The sequence below is a fragment of the Tenrec ecaudatus genome, chromosome 1 (genome assembly GCF_050624435.1).
Source record: "Tenrec ecaudatus isolate mTenEca1 chromosome 1, mTenEca1.hap1, whole genome shotgun sequence".
Taxonomy (NCBI): Eukaryota; Metazoa; Chordata; class Mammalia; order Afrosoricida; family Tenrecidae; genus Tenrec; species Tenrec ecaudatus.
In genome coordinates, this window is record NC_134530.1 from 250866805 (window position 1) to 250883725 (window position 16921).

The window sequence follows — 16921 nt, forward strand, 5'->3', positions numbered from 1 at the left end:
TACTCAATATCAGAACATTTTATAGTATTTCATATAATATGCAATATAATCTTTTCCTCAGATTATTTGACATGGTGTTGCTATTGTTAGGTTCCAACTCACAGCCACTCTGAGCAACAAACTAAAGCACTGCCTGCCCCTCTGCCAGCCTCGCATTTGTTCTTTATGTTTGAGCCCGTTGCTGCAGCCATATGGCAATCTATCTCCTCAAGGGTCTTCCTCTCTTTCACTGGTCTTTCACTCTACAAAGCATAATATCCTTCCCAAGGGCTGGTCTCTCTCGATAACAAGTCCTAAGTACATGAGCCAAGTCTTGCCTTCCTTTCTTCTAAAGAGCATTCTGATGATGCTTCTTCCAAGTCATTGCTCTGTTATTTGCTCTTTGGTCAATGCAAGATACTGTATAGATTGTTCACAAACAGCATAATTGAAACTCATCATTTCTCCTGCAGTATTCCTTATTCTTTGTCCAACTTTCACATGTATGTGAGGTGATTGAAAATACCATGGATTCAGTCAGGTGTACCTTAGACATCAAAATAACATCCTTGCTCTTCATCATTTTAAGTGGGGTTTTAAAAAAAAACATTTTATTAGGGGCTCATACACCTCTTATCACAATCCATATATATACATACATCAATTGTATAAAGCACATCTGTAAATTCCTTGCCCTAATCATTCTCAAAGCATTTGCTCTCCACTTAAGCCCTTTGCATTAGATCCTCTTTTTTCCCCTCCCTCCCCGCTCCCCCTTCCCTTATGAGCCCTTGATAATTTATAGATTATTATTTTGTCATATCTTGCCCTATCCGGCATCTCCCTTCACCCCCTTCTCTGTTGTCCGTCCCCCAGGGAGGAGGTCACTTGCAGATCCTTGTAATCGGTTCCCCCTTTCCCACCCACTCACTGTCCACTCTCCCAGCATCGCCCCTCACACCCCTGGTCCTGAAGGTATCATCTATCCTGGATTCCCTGTGCCTCCAGCTCCCATATGCACCAGTGTACAACCTCTGCTCTATCCAGTCCTGTAAGGCAGAATTCTGATCATGGTAATTGGGGGTGAGGAAACATCCAGGATCTGGGGGAAAGCTGTATTCTTCATCGGTGCTACATCACACCCTGACTGACTCATCTCCTCCCTAGACCCCTCTGTGAGGGGATCTCCAATGGCTGACAAATGGGCTTTGGGTCTCCACTCTGCACTTCCCTCTTCATTCACTATGGTATTTTTTTTTTGTGGATGATGCCTTATACCTGATCCCTTCAACACCTCGTGATGGCACAGGCTGATGTGCTTCATCCATGTGGGCTTTGTTGCTTCTGAGCTAGATGGCCGCTTGTTTATCTTCAAGCCTTTAAGACCCCAGACACAATCAGCCAGGCACCATCAGCTTTCTTCGCCACATTTGCTTATGCACCCATTTGTCCTCAGCAATCGTATCATGGAGGTGTGTAGCCAATGATAGGATTTTTTTGTTCTTTGATGCCTGGTAACTGATCCCTTCGGGGCCACGTGATCACACAGGCTGGTGTTTTCTTCCATGTGGCTTTGTTGCTTCTGAGCTAGATGGCCGTTTGTTTATCTTCAAGCCTTTAAGACCCCAAACACTATCTCTTTTGATAGCCGGGCACCATCAGCTTTCTTCACCACATTTACTTGTTCATCCAGTTTGGCTTCAGCAGTTGTATTGGGAGGGTGAGCATCATAGAATGCCAATTTAATAGCAGAAAGTATTCATGCGTTGAGGGAGTGCTTGAGTAGAGGCCCAAGGTCCTTTCGCTACCTTAATACTAAACCTATAAAAATAGACGCATAGATCTATTTCCCAACCCTCATATATATATTTGCATGTACATGTCTTTGTCTAGACCTCTGTAAATGCCCTTTGCCTCCTAGCTCTTTCCTCTGTTTCCCTTGACTTTCCTTCTGCCCCTTAAGTGGGTTTTTTATAGGAAGTTTGTCCAATGAAATACATCATTGTAGTATATTGAGGTCTAGAATTATAAAGTTCTTTTTCAAATTCCATTTTAGAGAACCATATGCTAAACCATAAGCCTCATCCTTCACAGTTTTGAAATATTTGTGTTTTTTCTTTAAAATAAGAATTATTAATAAAAAAGAATTATTGGCTAACCTGATAGAAATAGCTATTCTAGAGTAAATATAATGATAAAGTAAAAGAGTGTAGTTTTCTAATTTTAAATAAGTGTCCTTTCTATGTAGTTACTCTTCATTTAATTTTAAAATTATAATACTACAATAATTTGAATACCTACACAATGAATTTGATTATACATGATTAATTTTCACATATTTTAATGTTTTCAAAATCCAAATAAGACGTATATGTTGTAGTTTAATCATTAATGATTTATTATACATAAAACCAGAAAAACAGTTAACTATTTTCTTTGTTAAAGATTACTTTATCTATTTATTTTAATAAATCATTTTATTAGGGCTCTTACAACTCATATAACAATCTACACATCAACTGTATCAAGCACATTTGTACATATGTTGTTGTGGTAGTTGTATCATTGTCAATTTAAAGATTCCACGTGTAGGGGTGGAGTCTAGCCTGTCAATCAGGTCATAGCCAATGAGGTTTCTGTGTGGGCATAGCCTTCCTCTAAGGATTCTGGGATTTCTGGTATTTCCTCCTTGGAGGTGGGAGACTCTCTGCTCACACCCTGGGAAACAGAGCAGCTGACAAGACACATGGACCTACCCTGATGCAGCCCTGGGTGCTTGAGAAGCCATGTAGAGACCCCTGCCAGCACTGAGATGTTTCCAGTGCCACTGGATCTAAGACTTTCTACCCACTGGCCTGTGATCTTCTACATTTCACGTCATTGCATGTGTTTCGTGAATCTGAATAGGACTTTATAGATTGGTATCAGACACATGGGCTGATATTGGACTTATAAAATTGATCTGGACTGGGCAGGGATATTTTCTCAATGTTCAGTTGCTCATGTATATAAATCTCTTTCTTATACACATATGTGTGTCCATGGGTTTGTTTCTCTAGTCTATCTAGACGAACACAGTTGCCATTATTATTTCCAAAACATTTTCTTTCTACTTGAGCCCTTGGTATCGGATCCTCTTTTACCCCCTCCCTCCCCCACTCTTCCATCCTTGTGAACCTGTGATAATTTATAAATTATTTTCATTTTCTTGTTTTACACCATCTGCTGTCTTTCTTCACCAATATTTCTGCTGTTTGTACCCCTGGGGAGAGGGGGTTGTATGTTGATCATTTTGATTGGTCCTCCCTTTCTCCCCCTTCTCCCCTATCTTACCCCTACCCTCATGGTATTGCTATTCTCATTACTGGTCCTGAGGGGTTCATCTGTCCTGGATTCTGTGTTTCCAGAGGTCTTTTTTTTTTATGAGACTCTGCACCTTTAAGACAGTGGTCTTCCTCTACTCTGCATCACCTTTCTCTGTCATTGAATTGCAAAAGTATTTATTAAATACTTTTATTGGGGTCTCTTTTATATGAGGCTGAAAGGTACTTATGGACTAGTATCGAGCTTATGGATTTGAGTTGGGCTGGGATATGTTCTTGATATGTGATTACTTCTTGAAATGAAGCTCTTTCTTATACATATATGAGTGTCAATGAATTTGTTTATCAACCCAGCCTAACACGATGATTGTGTTAGAGAGATTAACCTCTCTAATGGTAAAGACCGACTGCTATAAAGTTGATTCTAATTCATAGTGATCCTAAAGGATAGAGTACAACTATCTTTGTCACTTTCCCAAATGACACTTTTCTTATTATGAGGCTAGAAACCCTGATTTTTCTAACAACTTCCCAAATAAACTCCATTAATTGTAAGTCTTGTCTGTGAGTTCCGCGTGACCATTGTAAAGAATTATCAAACCCAGCATAGACAGACATAAAGTGTTGTTCCAGAGGTCTTATCTATACCAGTGTTCTGGCTAGATTAGTGCTCTGGTATAGCTAGATTTGTAAGATGGAAATAGAGTCTCTTCTAAGATAGCGAGCAAGTTAGGGTAGCTAAGGGTCCCTGAGAGTACTAGACATGTTGAGCTTAGTGAACCAGTGAGCCCTTAAGCTGGAGTAAAGTGTCTGCCTGTGGTAATTTAGCAGTTTGGGGTTAATTTTCTCATATTTGAGCCCAGGAAATCAGTTTGCTTTTAAAATATACCCAAAGAAAGAGAGGTCTTCCCTTGATATGATTGAACAATTGTACTACTCAATTGTTTGATATGTAAATCCTGTGCCAATAAAACTGTTGGAAAGAGGTTAGTTGGAATAAAGGTAAATACATTTTTTAAAAAAAGAAAGAAAGAGAGGTTAGGCAAGAAAACTCCACTGCCCAATTCAATGTTAATAAAGCTTTGCTGAGGAAATGAAAACAAAGCCTTGTAACCATTGAGTCCATGGTGACTCATAACGCCCCTATAGAACAGGGTAAAACTGTCCCTGTGGGTTGTGAATCTTTACATGTGTAGAAAGCCTCATCTTTGTCCTGTGGAGCAGGCTGGTGGTTTCAAACTGCTGACCCTTGCGGATGCAGCCCTTGAAAAACATGAGCAGTAATAGATTAGTCATAGAGAAAAATTCATGATCTTTATGGTGATTGTTTATTCTCTACAAATTGTACTTAAAGCTGTTTTCATTTGAAATAGGGCACTTCCCTTATATCAAGAATGTTATATCTTCCCCAGGGCTTTCTACTTCCGTAAAGAGTTACACTCTTATAAACCCACAGGGGCAGTTCTGCCCTGTCCTATTGAGTGACCATGATTGGTATTGACTTGACAATGACATGAGGATTTTTGTTTGTTGTTTAATGGAACAGAGGTGGGAACCTGTGGGAAGAGATCCAGTATCAGATGTAGACCAATCTGTGTTAAATCCTTATAAGAACTTGCGCTATTCCCTGACATAATTGCTGAAGACAAAATGGGTGCATAAGCTAATGTGGTGAAGAAAGCTGATGGTGCCCGGCTATCAAAGATATAGCATCTGGGGTCTTAAAGGTTTGAAGATAAATAAACGGCTATCTAGCTGAGAAGCAACATAGTTGCCCACATGGAAGAGGCACACCAGCATGTGTGATCATGAGTTATCAAAGGGATCAGGCATCAGGCATCAAAGGCCCCAAACAAGCCAAAACAAAGTCATATCAGTGTGAATGAGGAAGAGGGCAGAGTGGAGAACCAGAGCCCATCAGTAGTCAATTGAACACCCCTGTCAGAAGGGCCACAAGGAAGAGACAAGCCAGTCAGGGTGCAAGATAGCACCAATGAAACACACAGCTTTCCTCTAGTTCTTTAATACTCCCCACCCTCCACTATCAAGACCCCAATTCTACCTTACAAATCTGGCTAGACCAGAACATGTATACTGATACAGTTAAGAGCTTGCAACACAGGGAATCCAGAACAGATAAACTCCTCAGGACCAATAAGGGGAGTAGTGAAACTAGGAGGGTAGGGAAACGGGGGTGGAGAGAAAAGGGGACCCGATCACAATGATTGATGCATGGTCCCCTCCACAGAAAAGTGAGTGAAGGGAGACAATGGTAAGTGTAATATATGAGGGAAAACTTTTATAAATTATCAAGGTTCATTGCGGAGCATGGGAAAAAAAATGAGGAGCTGATACCAAGGGCTCAGCATAGAAAGAAAATGTTTTGAAAAGGATGATGGCAACATATGTACAGATGTATGGATATATGTATGGATTATGATAAGCGCTGTAAGAGCCCCAATAAAATATGTATGGGTTGTGATAAGAGCTGTAAGAGCCCCCAATAAAATAAAATTTTTTCTTTTTTTTAAAACAATTTATTAGGGGCTCATACAGCTCTTATCACAGTCTATACATATATATATATATATATACATCAATTGTATAAAGCACATCCATACATTCCCTGCCCCAATCATTCTCAAAGCATTTGCTCTCCACTTAAGCCCTTTGCATCAGGTCCTCTTTTTTTTCCCCTCCCTCCCTGCTCCCCCCTCCCTCATGTGCCCTTGGTAATTTATACATCATTATTTTGTCATATCTTGCCCTATCCGGAGTCTCCCTTCCCCCCCTTCTCTGCTGTCCCTCTCCCAGGGAGGAGGTCACATGTGGATCCTTGTAACCAGTTCCCCCTTTCCAACCCACTCACCCTCCACTCTCCCAGCATCGTCCCTCACACCCTTGGTCCTGAAGGTATCATCCACCCTGGATTCCCTGTGCCTCCAGCCCTCATATGTACCAGTGTACAACCTCTGCCCTATCCAGCCCTGCAAGGTAGAATTCGGATCATGGTAGTTGGGGGGAGGAAGCATCCAGGATCTGGGGGAAAGCTGTGTTCTTCATCGGTACTACCTCGCACCCTAATTAACCCATCTCCTCTCCTAAACCCCTCTATGAGGGGATCTCCATTGGCCTACACTTGGGCCTTGGGTCTCCACTCTGCACTTCCCCTTCATTCAATATGGTATATATATACACACACACACACACATATATATACACACATACATACACATACATATATATACATATACACAAAAAAGAATATAAATAAATAAATCTAAACAATGATAACTCAGTTGTCAAACTCAATCCATTCTAAATATGTGTCAAACACTGAAAGGGTCAAGAACTAAATATATTTTTATCTAAGAAATAATGGCAAATTAAATAATTGGTTCTGATCCCCAGAATTTATACTTATAAATTAATTTCCCAGGACTTTAAATCACTAAGGAGGCTTTTAGCCTTCTCCCTTCTTGCTGTCTTATATACGCTATTTCATTGAGTTATTTCTGATTTAATCAAATAAACCAACTTTTCAACCAAAAAAAAAAAGAACTTGGGCTAATTATTATATCTGAATATCCTTTTTCTCAGTGCATCAAAAAGTATATATATTCAACCATTCCACACCTATTTCTCAGGATTGCAGTAAGAGTCAATTATTATATGTACAGCACCTTGGTTATCTCATCAATGCTAGTAGTAATTGCCACTCTTATAGTGATACACTGAAAAGTAGTGGAGCTTTATGGAACCATTTATTAAAGATGATTTTCTACCTTTTCCCTCTTTTTAGGAAAGACCTAGCTGAATATCAGAAAAAATGTGAAGATCTTCAAGAGCGACTAAAGCATAAAGAGAGTCTTCTTGCTGCTAATAGTTCTAATCGTGTTGGTGGGCTTTGTTTGAAATGTGCTCAGCATGAAGCTATCCTTTCCCAAACACATAATAATGTTCACATACAGACCATTGAAAGACTGACCAAGTAAGTATGCTTCTATACATGGCCTCTTTGGCAACATGGAAACTTGTGTCTTTAAAAGGGGCTTTGTGTTCTGCTTTAATCACTATGCTAAAATCAGATTTAATTAAGCTTCAAATAAAATGGATTCTGTAAATTTCCTTCAGTGTATAGCTTTGCTGATGTCAAGAGTAGGTGGGTTCTGCGAACTCTAGGTAGCCTTGTCACTTTGGACAAGCAATTTTCCTTCTCTTGGTTTTATGTATGAAGAATTTCCTTTCAAGCAAAAAGTAAAACTAAACACAAGCCAAACTTGTTGCTGTCAAGTTGACTCCCAACTCATGGCTGTCCATGAGCAAAATGTTATAGAGAATGCTGCTCATTAGGCTTCTCATGGTTGTGACATTTTGGTAGGAGACTGCTTCCATGGTAATGCTGAATGGTTTGAACATCAAATCCTGTAAAGTTGAGCACCAACTGTGCCATCCACAAGCACCACCCTGTTTCAAAGGACGTAGGGAGTAGAACTTAACGAATAAAAGAGGAGGGTGTTCATTTTGTGACTCTTCATTAATAAATAGGGAAAGGAATTCAGTTTGTGACTCTCGAAAGTGCAACTGAAACTTAAAACACCTGGTGGACAAAAATGAAAGAGGAATGATAAGAACAAAAGTTGGTAAGAGCATGAGCAGCTGGCTGGCTTCAGATTCTGGTGGTTGTAGTTACTTTGGAAGGCAAGTTAGTGTTATCCAGTAATATTAAACTTATGCTTTTCACCTTTCAAAATATCCTAGAAAAATAAGTCAGGCATGTGTATGATGGGCATGATGCTAGCATTGTTTGTAATAATGTGAACAGTCTAAATATCCTTCAGGCAGAATGGCTAAACATGATTTGGTGAAACTACGGAATACGTTACATAGCAAAAATCAGCCAGCAAATAAACAAAAAGTACATATAAACCAACATATAAGGTTGGTTTATATGTACTAATATGGAGTTTTCTCCAACACTTATTGTTGAAAGAATAAAACAACAAGATAAAACAAGTCAAGATGGCTAACCCTTCACAGTATGAAATCATTTGTTTATAAACTTTTTCTTGTGATTTAGTTGAAGGTTTGTTTATTGAGTATCAGGCGTCCTCAATGGCCCACGGGCCACATGCGGCCCACCGAGAATATTTATCCAGCCCACCAGGTGTTTAAGCCCCATTTTGTTTTTTACTTCAAAATAAGATATGTGCAGTGTGCATAGGAATTTGTTCATATATTTTTTTAAACTATAGTCCGGCCCTCCAACGGGTCTGAGGGAAAGTGAAGTGGCCTCTTGTTTTAAAAGTTTGAGGATCTCTGGAGTAGATCATCCATTTCACATTCAACAATTCGTACATTCATACACATTTTGTTGAATCTATTGCAGTCCTTTCAAAATACCATCATTTATCCCTCTTCTCTCTCCTTTTTTTCTATTTCCATTTTTCTTTGTACCTAGCCTTCTTTACTTTGTTATTGACTAAATGCTGTCCTTTGATCTTAAATAGTGAGTATTCATCTCAGAGTGAGTTCAGACCCACAACTGAAAGTTGACTAAGAATTTTTGTCTCAGGGGTCCCACCTGACCCTATACTGACCTGTAGACCTTGTCTATTTTATGATTTTGTGTTTTGTTCCACATTTCATGAAAAAAGAAAGAAGTCCACACACAACCATACAACGAATTTTCTATAGGGTCATTCCCTATGCATAGAAATCATCGACAACGATGTAAAAGGCTTAATGCCACATATTTAACTGTGGTTACCACTGAGAAGTGGAAGAAGATATTAGAATTCAAAGTATGAATCAAATGGATCCTTAACTCTATTGGTAGTCAATTTTATGAGGAAAATATAATGAAAATTATGTTAAAAAGAAAAAGCTGCTTTAAAATCACATAAATGAAAAAGAATAAGTTTAATACCAGTTTAACCAAACTAACCAAGATATAAAACAAATTTTGCTTACATTTTCTTTCTTTCTTTTTACATATTATAATAGTCCTTTTTAAAAATCCCTTTTAAAGATAATGAGAAAAATATTTAAAAATTTTAAGTTGCAATATTTGCATTGATTCTATATCTGGTAGTCATTAAGAAATTAGATTCTTTCTCAGTTATACTAAATTTGTGCTCTTAGTCTCTTAAAGAAACCTACTTAAATTAATGCTCTACTTGTCAGTAAGTATATCGTCGTTTCATGTTCTTTGTTAATAACCAAATGCAGAGAAATATTTCTATTTTTTTCCTATCGAAATTTCTGACTCTATGACTCAGCCTAAGATTGTGTATCCTGTTAGCTTATTGATGTGTAGTATATGGTGAGGGAGAGCCAGCCCCCCACCGCTACTCAGGGGTTCAGGAAGCACAATTGTACGGTTGAGATGTATATATATTATATTAAAGTCATCGAGAGCATGAGCAATAGAAGACATATTACAATAATGCAATCAGACACATTACATGGTAGCATGCTCACCTCAGCCCCGCTTGGTGATCCATGTGGAGAGAGGGGGAAGGGAAGGAAAGGGAACAAGGGAGAGAGTACAGGAGAGGAGTCAGGGAAGAGAGAGAGGCAAGGGAGACCAGTGAGAGAGACCTCTTGCTAATTTAGGCCTATATAGGGGCCTATATAGGGGCATGCAAGCTCACTAATGACAGGTAAAGACATGTCACAGGAAGGGGTTGCACTGTAGCTTATACAGCAATGAGAGGGGGTGGTCTAGGGACACACATGCAATAGGAAGAGGGATTGGGGGTATACAAGTCACAAGATGGGCAGATCCTAGAATTAGGATGGCAGCTTAACTTTGGATGTCACAGAGCCTATTTGACTTGTTCCTGGCTCAGCTGATAGAGACCATTATTGGTAGGGTGTGAACTCCACCTACAGGGGCCTGTCCATTGTCTCCAGCAGCAGGGAGCAGGCCCTACCCCTGTGGTGGGGTGAGATAGCAGCCTGACCTCCCCCACATTGATGTTGAAGATTGAGTGCTCTACTGACTTTGGAGAGTAGCCAATACATTTTAGTTTTTCCTCTCTTTTATGTGGAATTAGAAATCCGATCCCCTCAGGAAGCTGTTGTTATAGCATTTCCTGTACTACTTCTGTATGGAATTAAAACAAAAACCAAAGCTTCAGTAGGAAAATGAGAAGAGTTTCCTGACCAATGTTGAAAGTGTGGTATTGTGACACCACCAGCTGCAACTCCTTTCAGACCCACTCGCAGCTCATGGGAGTAAGAGGAGGCTCTCTGCTCCCTTAATGATTTACACCCTTGACAACTCTGCACAGGGTTGCTATGAATTGGAATTTCCTGATGGCGGCGGGTTTGGTTTCTGGTAGTAATGTACCACGTAAGAATGAATAGTATAAGAAAGCTGACAAGAAAGGGATCAGGTCCCACTTGGAGATAAGATCACCAAATGTTTATGGTGTTTGACTAGAACCTTAGGGAATTTGTGGAGATTATATATAACAACTATTAATTTATTGACAACATTGAATGTATTTTAAAATTGACATTGATGTCTTCATGGGGTTCTGAGTTTCCAATTCTCACTCAGGCCTCAGTATGCCACGAATAGCAGTTTTCTTAATGTTCAAAATACCTTAAAATGTTCAAAATTCTTTCTGTAGTACATAATACCTTGCAGATGTCTCAGGGCACTTTTCAAAAATGTAGTGTACTCTCTGGTGCCTTAGTCCAGCTTGTGATTTTGGGACGGATCATTGCAGTGTTATGTATAGTTGGTTTTGAAAGATTGTTTAAGAAATTCCCAGAAATGAAGAACAGGAAAATGTGTAGTCAGCTTTCTATACATTCTTAAAAACAATTATGATAATACTGATTAACAATGCTTAGTAAAAATATAATTAATCTAAAAATGTTTAGTAATGCATTAAAATAGTAATAATTGTGGAATAATAGAAATCATAAGGCCTCTTTGGATAGTCCTTATATCAAGATAAAACTATTGCATACTTTTTTTCCTATTGCATACTTCTAAGACCAACTCTTTCTATTCAATCTTAAACATTTTGCCCAGATTATTCAGGGCCTTTCTTGATTCTCTTTGTTCTCATTATTGAACTAAATTCCTTAAATATTACATGTTCACTCATGTTGTGTAAGTACATGCTTTTTCATTCCAAAACTAATACTAAACTCCTTACTTCATCTTTCTGCTTTAGCTGCTCTTTCATTTGGATCATGAAATATTGCAGCAATAAAAAAAACTGATTTGCTTGCTTTGCTCCAAAAAACTTCTTGATCACACCCATCAAAACAGCCACATGACACTGTTGAGCAACCACACGATTTTTGCTGTAGAATATGGGAAGTTGAAGGCATGCCCTCTCACTCACTCATGGATGCATTTCGTGTATTTGTACAATTTCAAATTGTGAAATTGTGAAAGACTCGCCCAGCCATGACTCTGGGATGGCCTGTGGACGGCCTTATTACCGTGGCTGGCTGGAACAGACTGCTTCTGAGGGACAGCACAGTGGATTTAGAGCCAGATAATGAGTATGTTGTTAGACCCAAGAGAGATGCATGGGGCTGAAAATAGGAAATAAATTAAGAAGCCAGCAGCCTTAAGAATATGTGGACAAATCTGCCAGGCCTGAACTATTGTTGCTGCTGCTTTTTTGAGCGTACTTGCTATTTAATATAGAATACATTAAATCAAAGCAAAACCAAAGTCTCACTACAAAGTGGATACTCTTAGCTTGCCAGAATGGCTTACCTGTATCTGCAAGCATGTATGTTATTGAAGAATTTCTTCTGAACCACTCAGATGGTCTGAGGGCTACCTGATGTATGTACTCATAAAGTATTTGCAGAAATTGGGAGTATTTTAATCTAGTAGTTACGTGGATTTTTAAAATTGCCATATGGTGTTTAATAGTAAGAAGATGATGAGTTGATATTCAGAAAAAAATTTAATCCAGAAGTACCACATGAAACACTCTCATTTTCAACTCTAATTCCAAAAAAGCTAGTGGCTTTTCCCATTTAGGTAGTAAAATTTTAGATCTGTTAAAGAAGTGTAATATGTCCACTTCTGTTACCCTCCTGTAGCAAATTCTGTTTTCATTTGTTCTTTTGCTACCGATTTTACTGAAAATCTCCTGTCTGGCTGATACTGCTCTGGGCAAGAAGCTACTCAGAAAGAGATTAAGTGTATTAAATATAAATCTCCTTTAAGAAGAAATTTGTTATTTTGTAATCCTTCTGGACCTTATCTCCTACCTTTATAAGCACAGAGTTTTTTGGTTAATTCTTTGTATCTTGGAATTGAGGAGGGCATAGTGTCAGCAATAAGTAAGAATATCATTGAATAGTAATTTTTATTCTAAACTAGATTTTACAGCTTTAAGAAAAGCAGCAAGACAATTCCCATATTGACTTGAGGCTCTTAAAAAGTAAATTTTAATTTTTTTTCCTTGTTAAATAGCATATTCTGGATGAAAGTAGATTCTTTTATGTTAGAGAGCTTTTTAATGTACTCACCTTTTCATTTTATAATATCTGATTATATTTGATCAATTGTTTGATCATTTTCTTTATAATTAAATTAGCTAAACTAAGTTATATTTCTCAATTTGAAACAAAAACAAGTCAGAGAATTATAAAATGGAGCTCCCAATGCTCTCATGAATTTTATAATATTTGAAGCAATCTATTATGTTTTTCAACAATGAAGAGTGTTATGAAACTACCAATCAGCTCTTTGCCAGCTACATACCAAAGCATGATGACATTGGTATCACTTCTACTCCCCATAAATATGTTAGTTTAGATACTTCTGAGGGTTGCTGAGGAAGGGATAGGGCTAGGCAACAAGCAAACCCAGTGGAATGCAATCTTGTTAAATGGTGAGCGGTATATAGGCATGGCCAGGACTGCTCAGTGAAGAAGAGAATGGCTTGCTAAATAGAAGAATAGAATTTAATTGAAAGGAAAGGCAAAATAGAGGATTGTAGAGGAGTATGAAAAAGAAAGGATGTATTTTGATCAAGTTAACAAGAGAGAGAGAGAATCAGCAAAGTAAAGAAAACTTTAATAGTCCCTTCTTTTTAAAATAGGAAAAATTCATACTTTCACATTGAGGTTTAATCCTTGCCTTTTCTATTTTGCTGCCTTTTAACTCTCTAGCTCCTTCACTCCACCCCCTTCTCTCCTTTTTGACTAACTTCCATTTTTTTCTGGGCTTTCATCTGCAACTGTTGAGTGTGCCAGCCCCTTCTACAATAGATTATTGTCCTACCCAGATGCAGGCCTGCCACGCATGTTCTCGGCATTCTCGCTGCTCCAGCTTGCTTCTCACCATAAAAGCACACTGGATCTTTCTGGGTTTGCTTTCTTATGTTCTGAATGGGCCTTCTCTGGCTCTTCTAATACCTGTTAATGCTCGTCTTTTCCTGACTTATGAGTACACGATTGTTTGATCATTTCTCGTTGCAAATTTTCATTTGTTGCCAACAGAGAGAGAGATGACTTAATGTCTGCGCTGGTCTCCATGAGGAGCAGCTTGACAGATGTGCAGGGAAGAGAAGCAAGTGCCAATGAGCAGGTGAAGCAAGCTGTGCAAATGACCGAGGAAGCTAATTTTGAAAAAACCAAGGCAAGTCCAATAAAACTTTAAAGGCATGGCATAGTTGCTGCTTTTTGTTTGAATAATTCTTCGGCTATTTTTCCAGAACTAAATTCTCTCTTCTAAAGGCATCTAGTGCATACCAATATGTTAATGTTGACTTCTTCCAATTAAAACAAATGTACTATTTGAAGGATTCTTTTTCTTCTGAATAGTACCGCAAGGTAAAGGACTTTGAGAGACTTGTATATGATGGGGGATGTAGCATTAATTTCACTCCTTGCCCTCCTTAAAAGAGCCCTGATTGTAGTGCTTACAAATTGGACTGCTAACCACAAGGTCAGCAGTTCAAAGACACCAGTTGCTCCATGGGAGAACGATGGGCTTTCTACTCCCATTAAGAGTTAAGTCTTGGAAACCCACAGGGACAGTTCTACCCTGCCCTTGAGGGTCCTTATGAATCAGGAATGATTTGAAGACTGTGAGTTTGGTTTTTCCATTTTTGGACTCTGTTTTTGACACCTAATTTCAGTTGCTACTACGTTTTAGTGAATGTTATCTATAAATTTGCATGACACTGGCACAGAACAGGTAATCTGTACATACCCATCTACTAAAGATATTTCAACTCTCTTCTCACTAACACTCTGAAATTTGTTCCCCCTTATTTTTTCCAGTTTACCTACTTCGCTCATTCCCAATGAAAGTGAAACTAAATCACAGGTTTTTGCTACTGTTACTTAGCAAGCATTGTTGAGGAATTTCATTTAATCAAACTATTGAATGAATTCCTCTGCAGAGTAGTAGTAGAATTATTCTGTGGTTATTAGGAGCCCTGCTGGTGTAGTGGTTATGTGTAAGACTGAAATCCAAGTGGTTGGAAGTTTAAACCCACCAGCAGCTCCTTTGGAGTAAGACTGGGCTTCATACTCCAGCAAATGGTTTCAATCTTGGAAATCCTCAGGGGGTTCCTATGAGTCAGCATTGACTTCCAAGCAGTGAGTTTGGTTTTTTGGCTTTCTGTGGTTATTAGTACAGCTCCACGGTTCTTTCTTGACAATTGACTGACACTCTCTTATGCTGCACGAAGAACTTTCCTGAGCCTTTCCATCTTCCTCACTTCCTGAATTCTACTCTCAGCACAAGACCAACTGACCAGAACCTCTTTTCTTCTCTCCAATGTGTCTTTTACTTTTTAAAATTTTTCCTTGATTATCTTGCCCTCTGTTTTCTAATATGAGTGTCACTCACTCTAACTTTCTGGCGTTTCTTACTTCTAGGATTTCAGAGACCCTGAGACACTTGTCATCACCTCTTTCTTGCATTTTCAATCCCTTCCCATGAGTTTCCCTTCTTAACCTATCTACAGCTGTTTTTCTTATTTAAACAAACAAAAATGCAGCCATCCTGTGATGAGATTCCACTCAGTTTACTGTCCTTTGTCCATTATTTCACTGCAGACCTTTCAAACCAGTTGTCTGTCCTTGCAGCTTTCCATTTATTCAAAGCGTTGAAGATAGGCTTTGAGCAACCTGTAGTCTGATTTCATACTATTGACTTGCTCTTTACTGGCCACAGTCATTTCCTGATTACCAAGACTAATGACCTCATCTCTATCCTCATTAGACTCGATGCCTGCAGTGTGGCAACCATTAACTATATCATTGCATTCTCTTTGACTTGATTCCTCTGACATTGTGCCCTCATGTGTCTTCTCTTACCTACTTTTAAGTCTCTCTCAACTTATTTCACACAAATCTTAAAGACCTTAAACCTTACAGCCATTCCCGTGTTGCCCTGATTTCCGAAGCTCTCTATCTCCTCTGATGGCCAAACAATCACCTTCATTTTAATGATACTCCCACTTTATGTCTTTAGTTGTAACTGATCTTCTGAGCCCCAGACCCACCTTTCTTGCTTCTGCTTGGATGATATTTCACTAGTATCTGAAATTCCCACAAAGCTCCTAATTCTCTACCCTCTGATGCTCCTTTACTTTTTGCCACCGTCTTTAATGCTTCCACACCCCCTCCCACACACACTCAGCCCCGGGGAATAGTGTCATTGCCTTTCAAGTAGACCTGGCCTGCTCTCCTAAAATACTTTGGCTCTTCTTTATCCCTCTCAGCATCCAATCAGTTGCCAGCCTTCTGTCTTCAGTGCCCCTTAATTATCTGTACTGCACTCTTCCTTTCCGATACCCCAATCCCGGTTCAATATTTCATCTACTCTAACTGGTCTCCCATAGGTCTACCAGTTCCACTATATATACGTCATCTTGCTGCTGTATATTCAATATTGGAAATCTCCATATTCAAGTAGCTTCTCATTTTCCAGTAGAATAAAAGATAAATTCCTTACCATGACTTTGCAGATCTTTCATAATCTGCTACACTCATTTTTATAGCTGTATTTTCACTCATTCTTTAATATAACTTATGCAGTTTTAGAACATGACCTATGACTGACCACTTCCATGAATTTTCTCATTCTGTACTATTATATTTATAGTTTTATCTGTGAAATAACATTTCAATCTTTGGAGGCTCAATTCAGAGGTCACTCTTCCTAAAAACTTCCCCAATCCTGTTTAAATTGGAGAATCCCTGCCTCCTCTATTTTCCTGTTAAGGTTATGTTGATTTTCACTGGCTGAATGCATAGTTTTTTCCACCAAAGATTGATAAACTCTTTAAAATCAGGATTTGTGACATCTATCAGTGTATTCCTCACATGATTATTTACATATTAATCGCACAATAAATGCTTGATGAATTTAATTAAGCAAAATTATTTGTTTTAAATGTTAATGTGAGTTTTTATAATTACCCTTTTTATAAATTACACAGTTAAGAACTAGAGAGGATATTGGGATTACAAATCTACAGCATTTTTCACTGGATTAATAATAATGAATGAAATGAGTGATTACTACACAGTTTACAATATATAATAGAGATCTAGTAGTCTTTTTGTTGAAGGTATACTAAGTATATTAGGAAGTTTTCATTTTG

At 38.5% G+C, this 16921-nt stretch overlaps 1 protein-coding gene across 1 annotated transcript in view; it reads left to right on the forward strand.

The window, feature by feature from the left end:
* SDCCAG8 (SHH signaling and ciliogenesis regulator SDCCAG8) overlaps positions 1–16921 on the forward strand; it is a 300672-nt gene that overhangs the window by 39599 nt on the left and 244152 nt on the right. Inside the window, exons 8-9 of the mRNA XM_075531174.1 lie at positions 7105–7293; positions 13800–13938. Of these exons, the coding sequence (XP_075387289.1) occupies positions 7105–7293; positions 13800–13938 (328 nt within the window). The remainder of the gene's footprint in view (positions 1–7104; positions 7294–13799; positions 13939–16921) is intronic.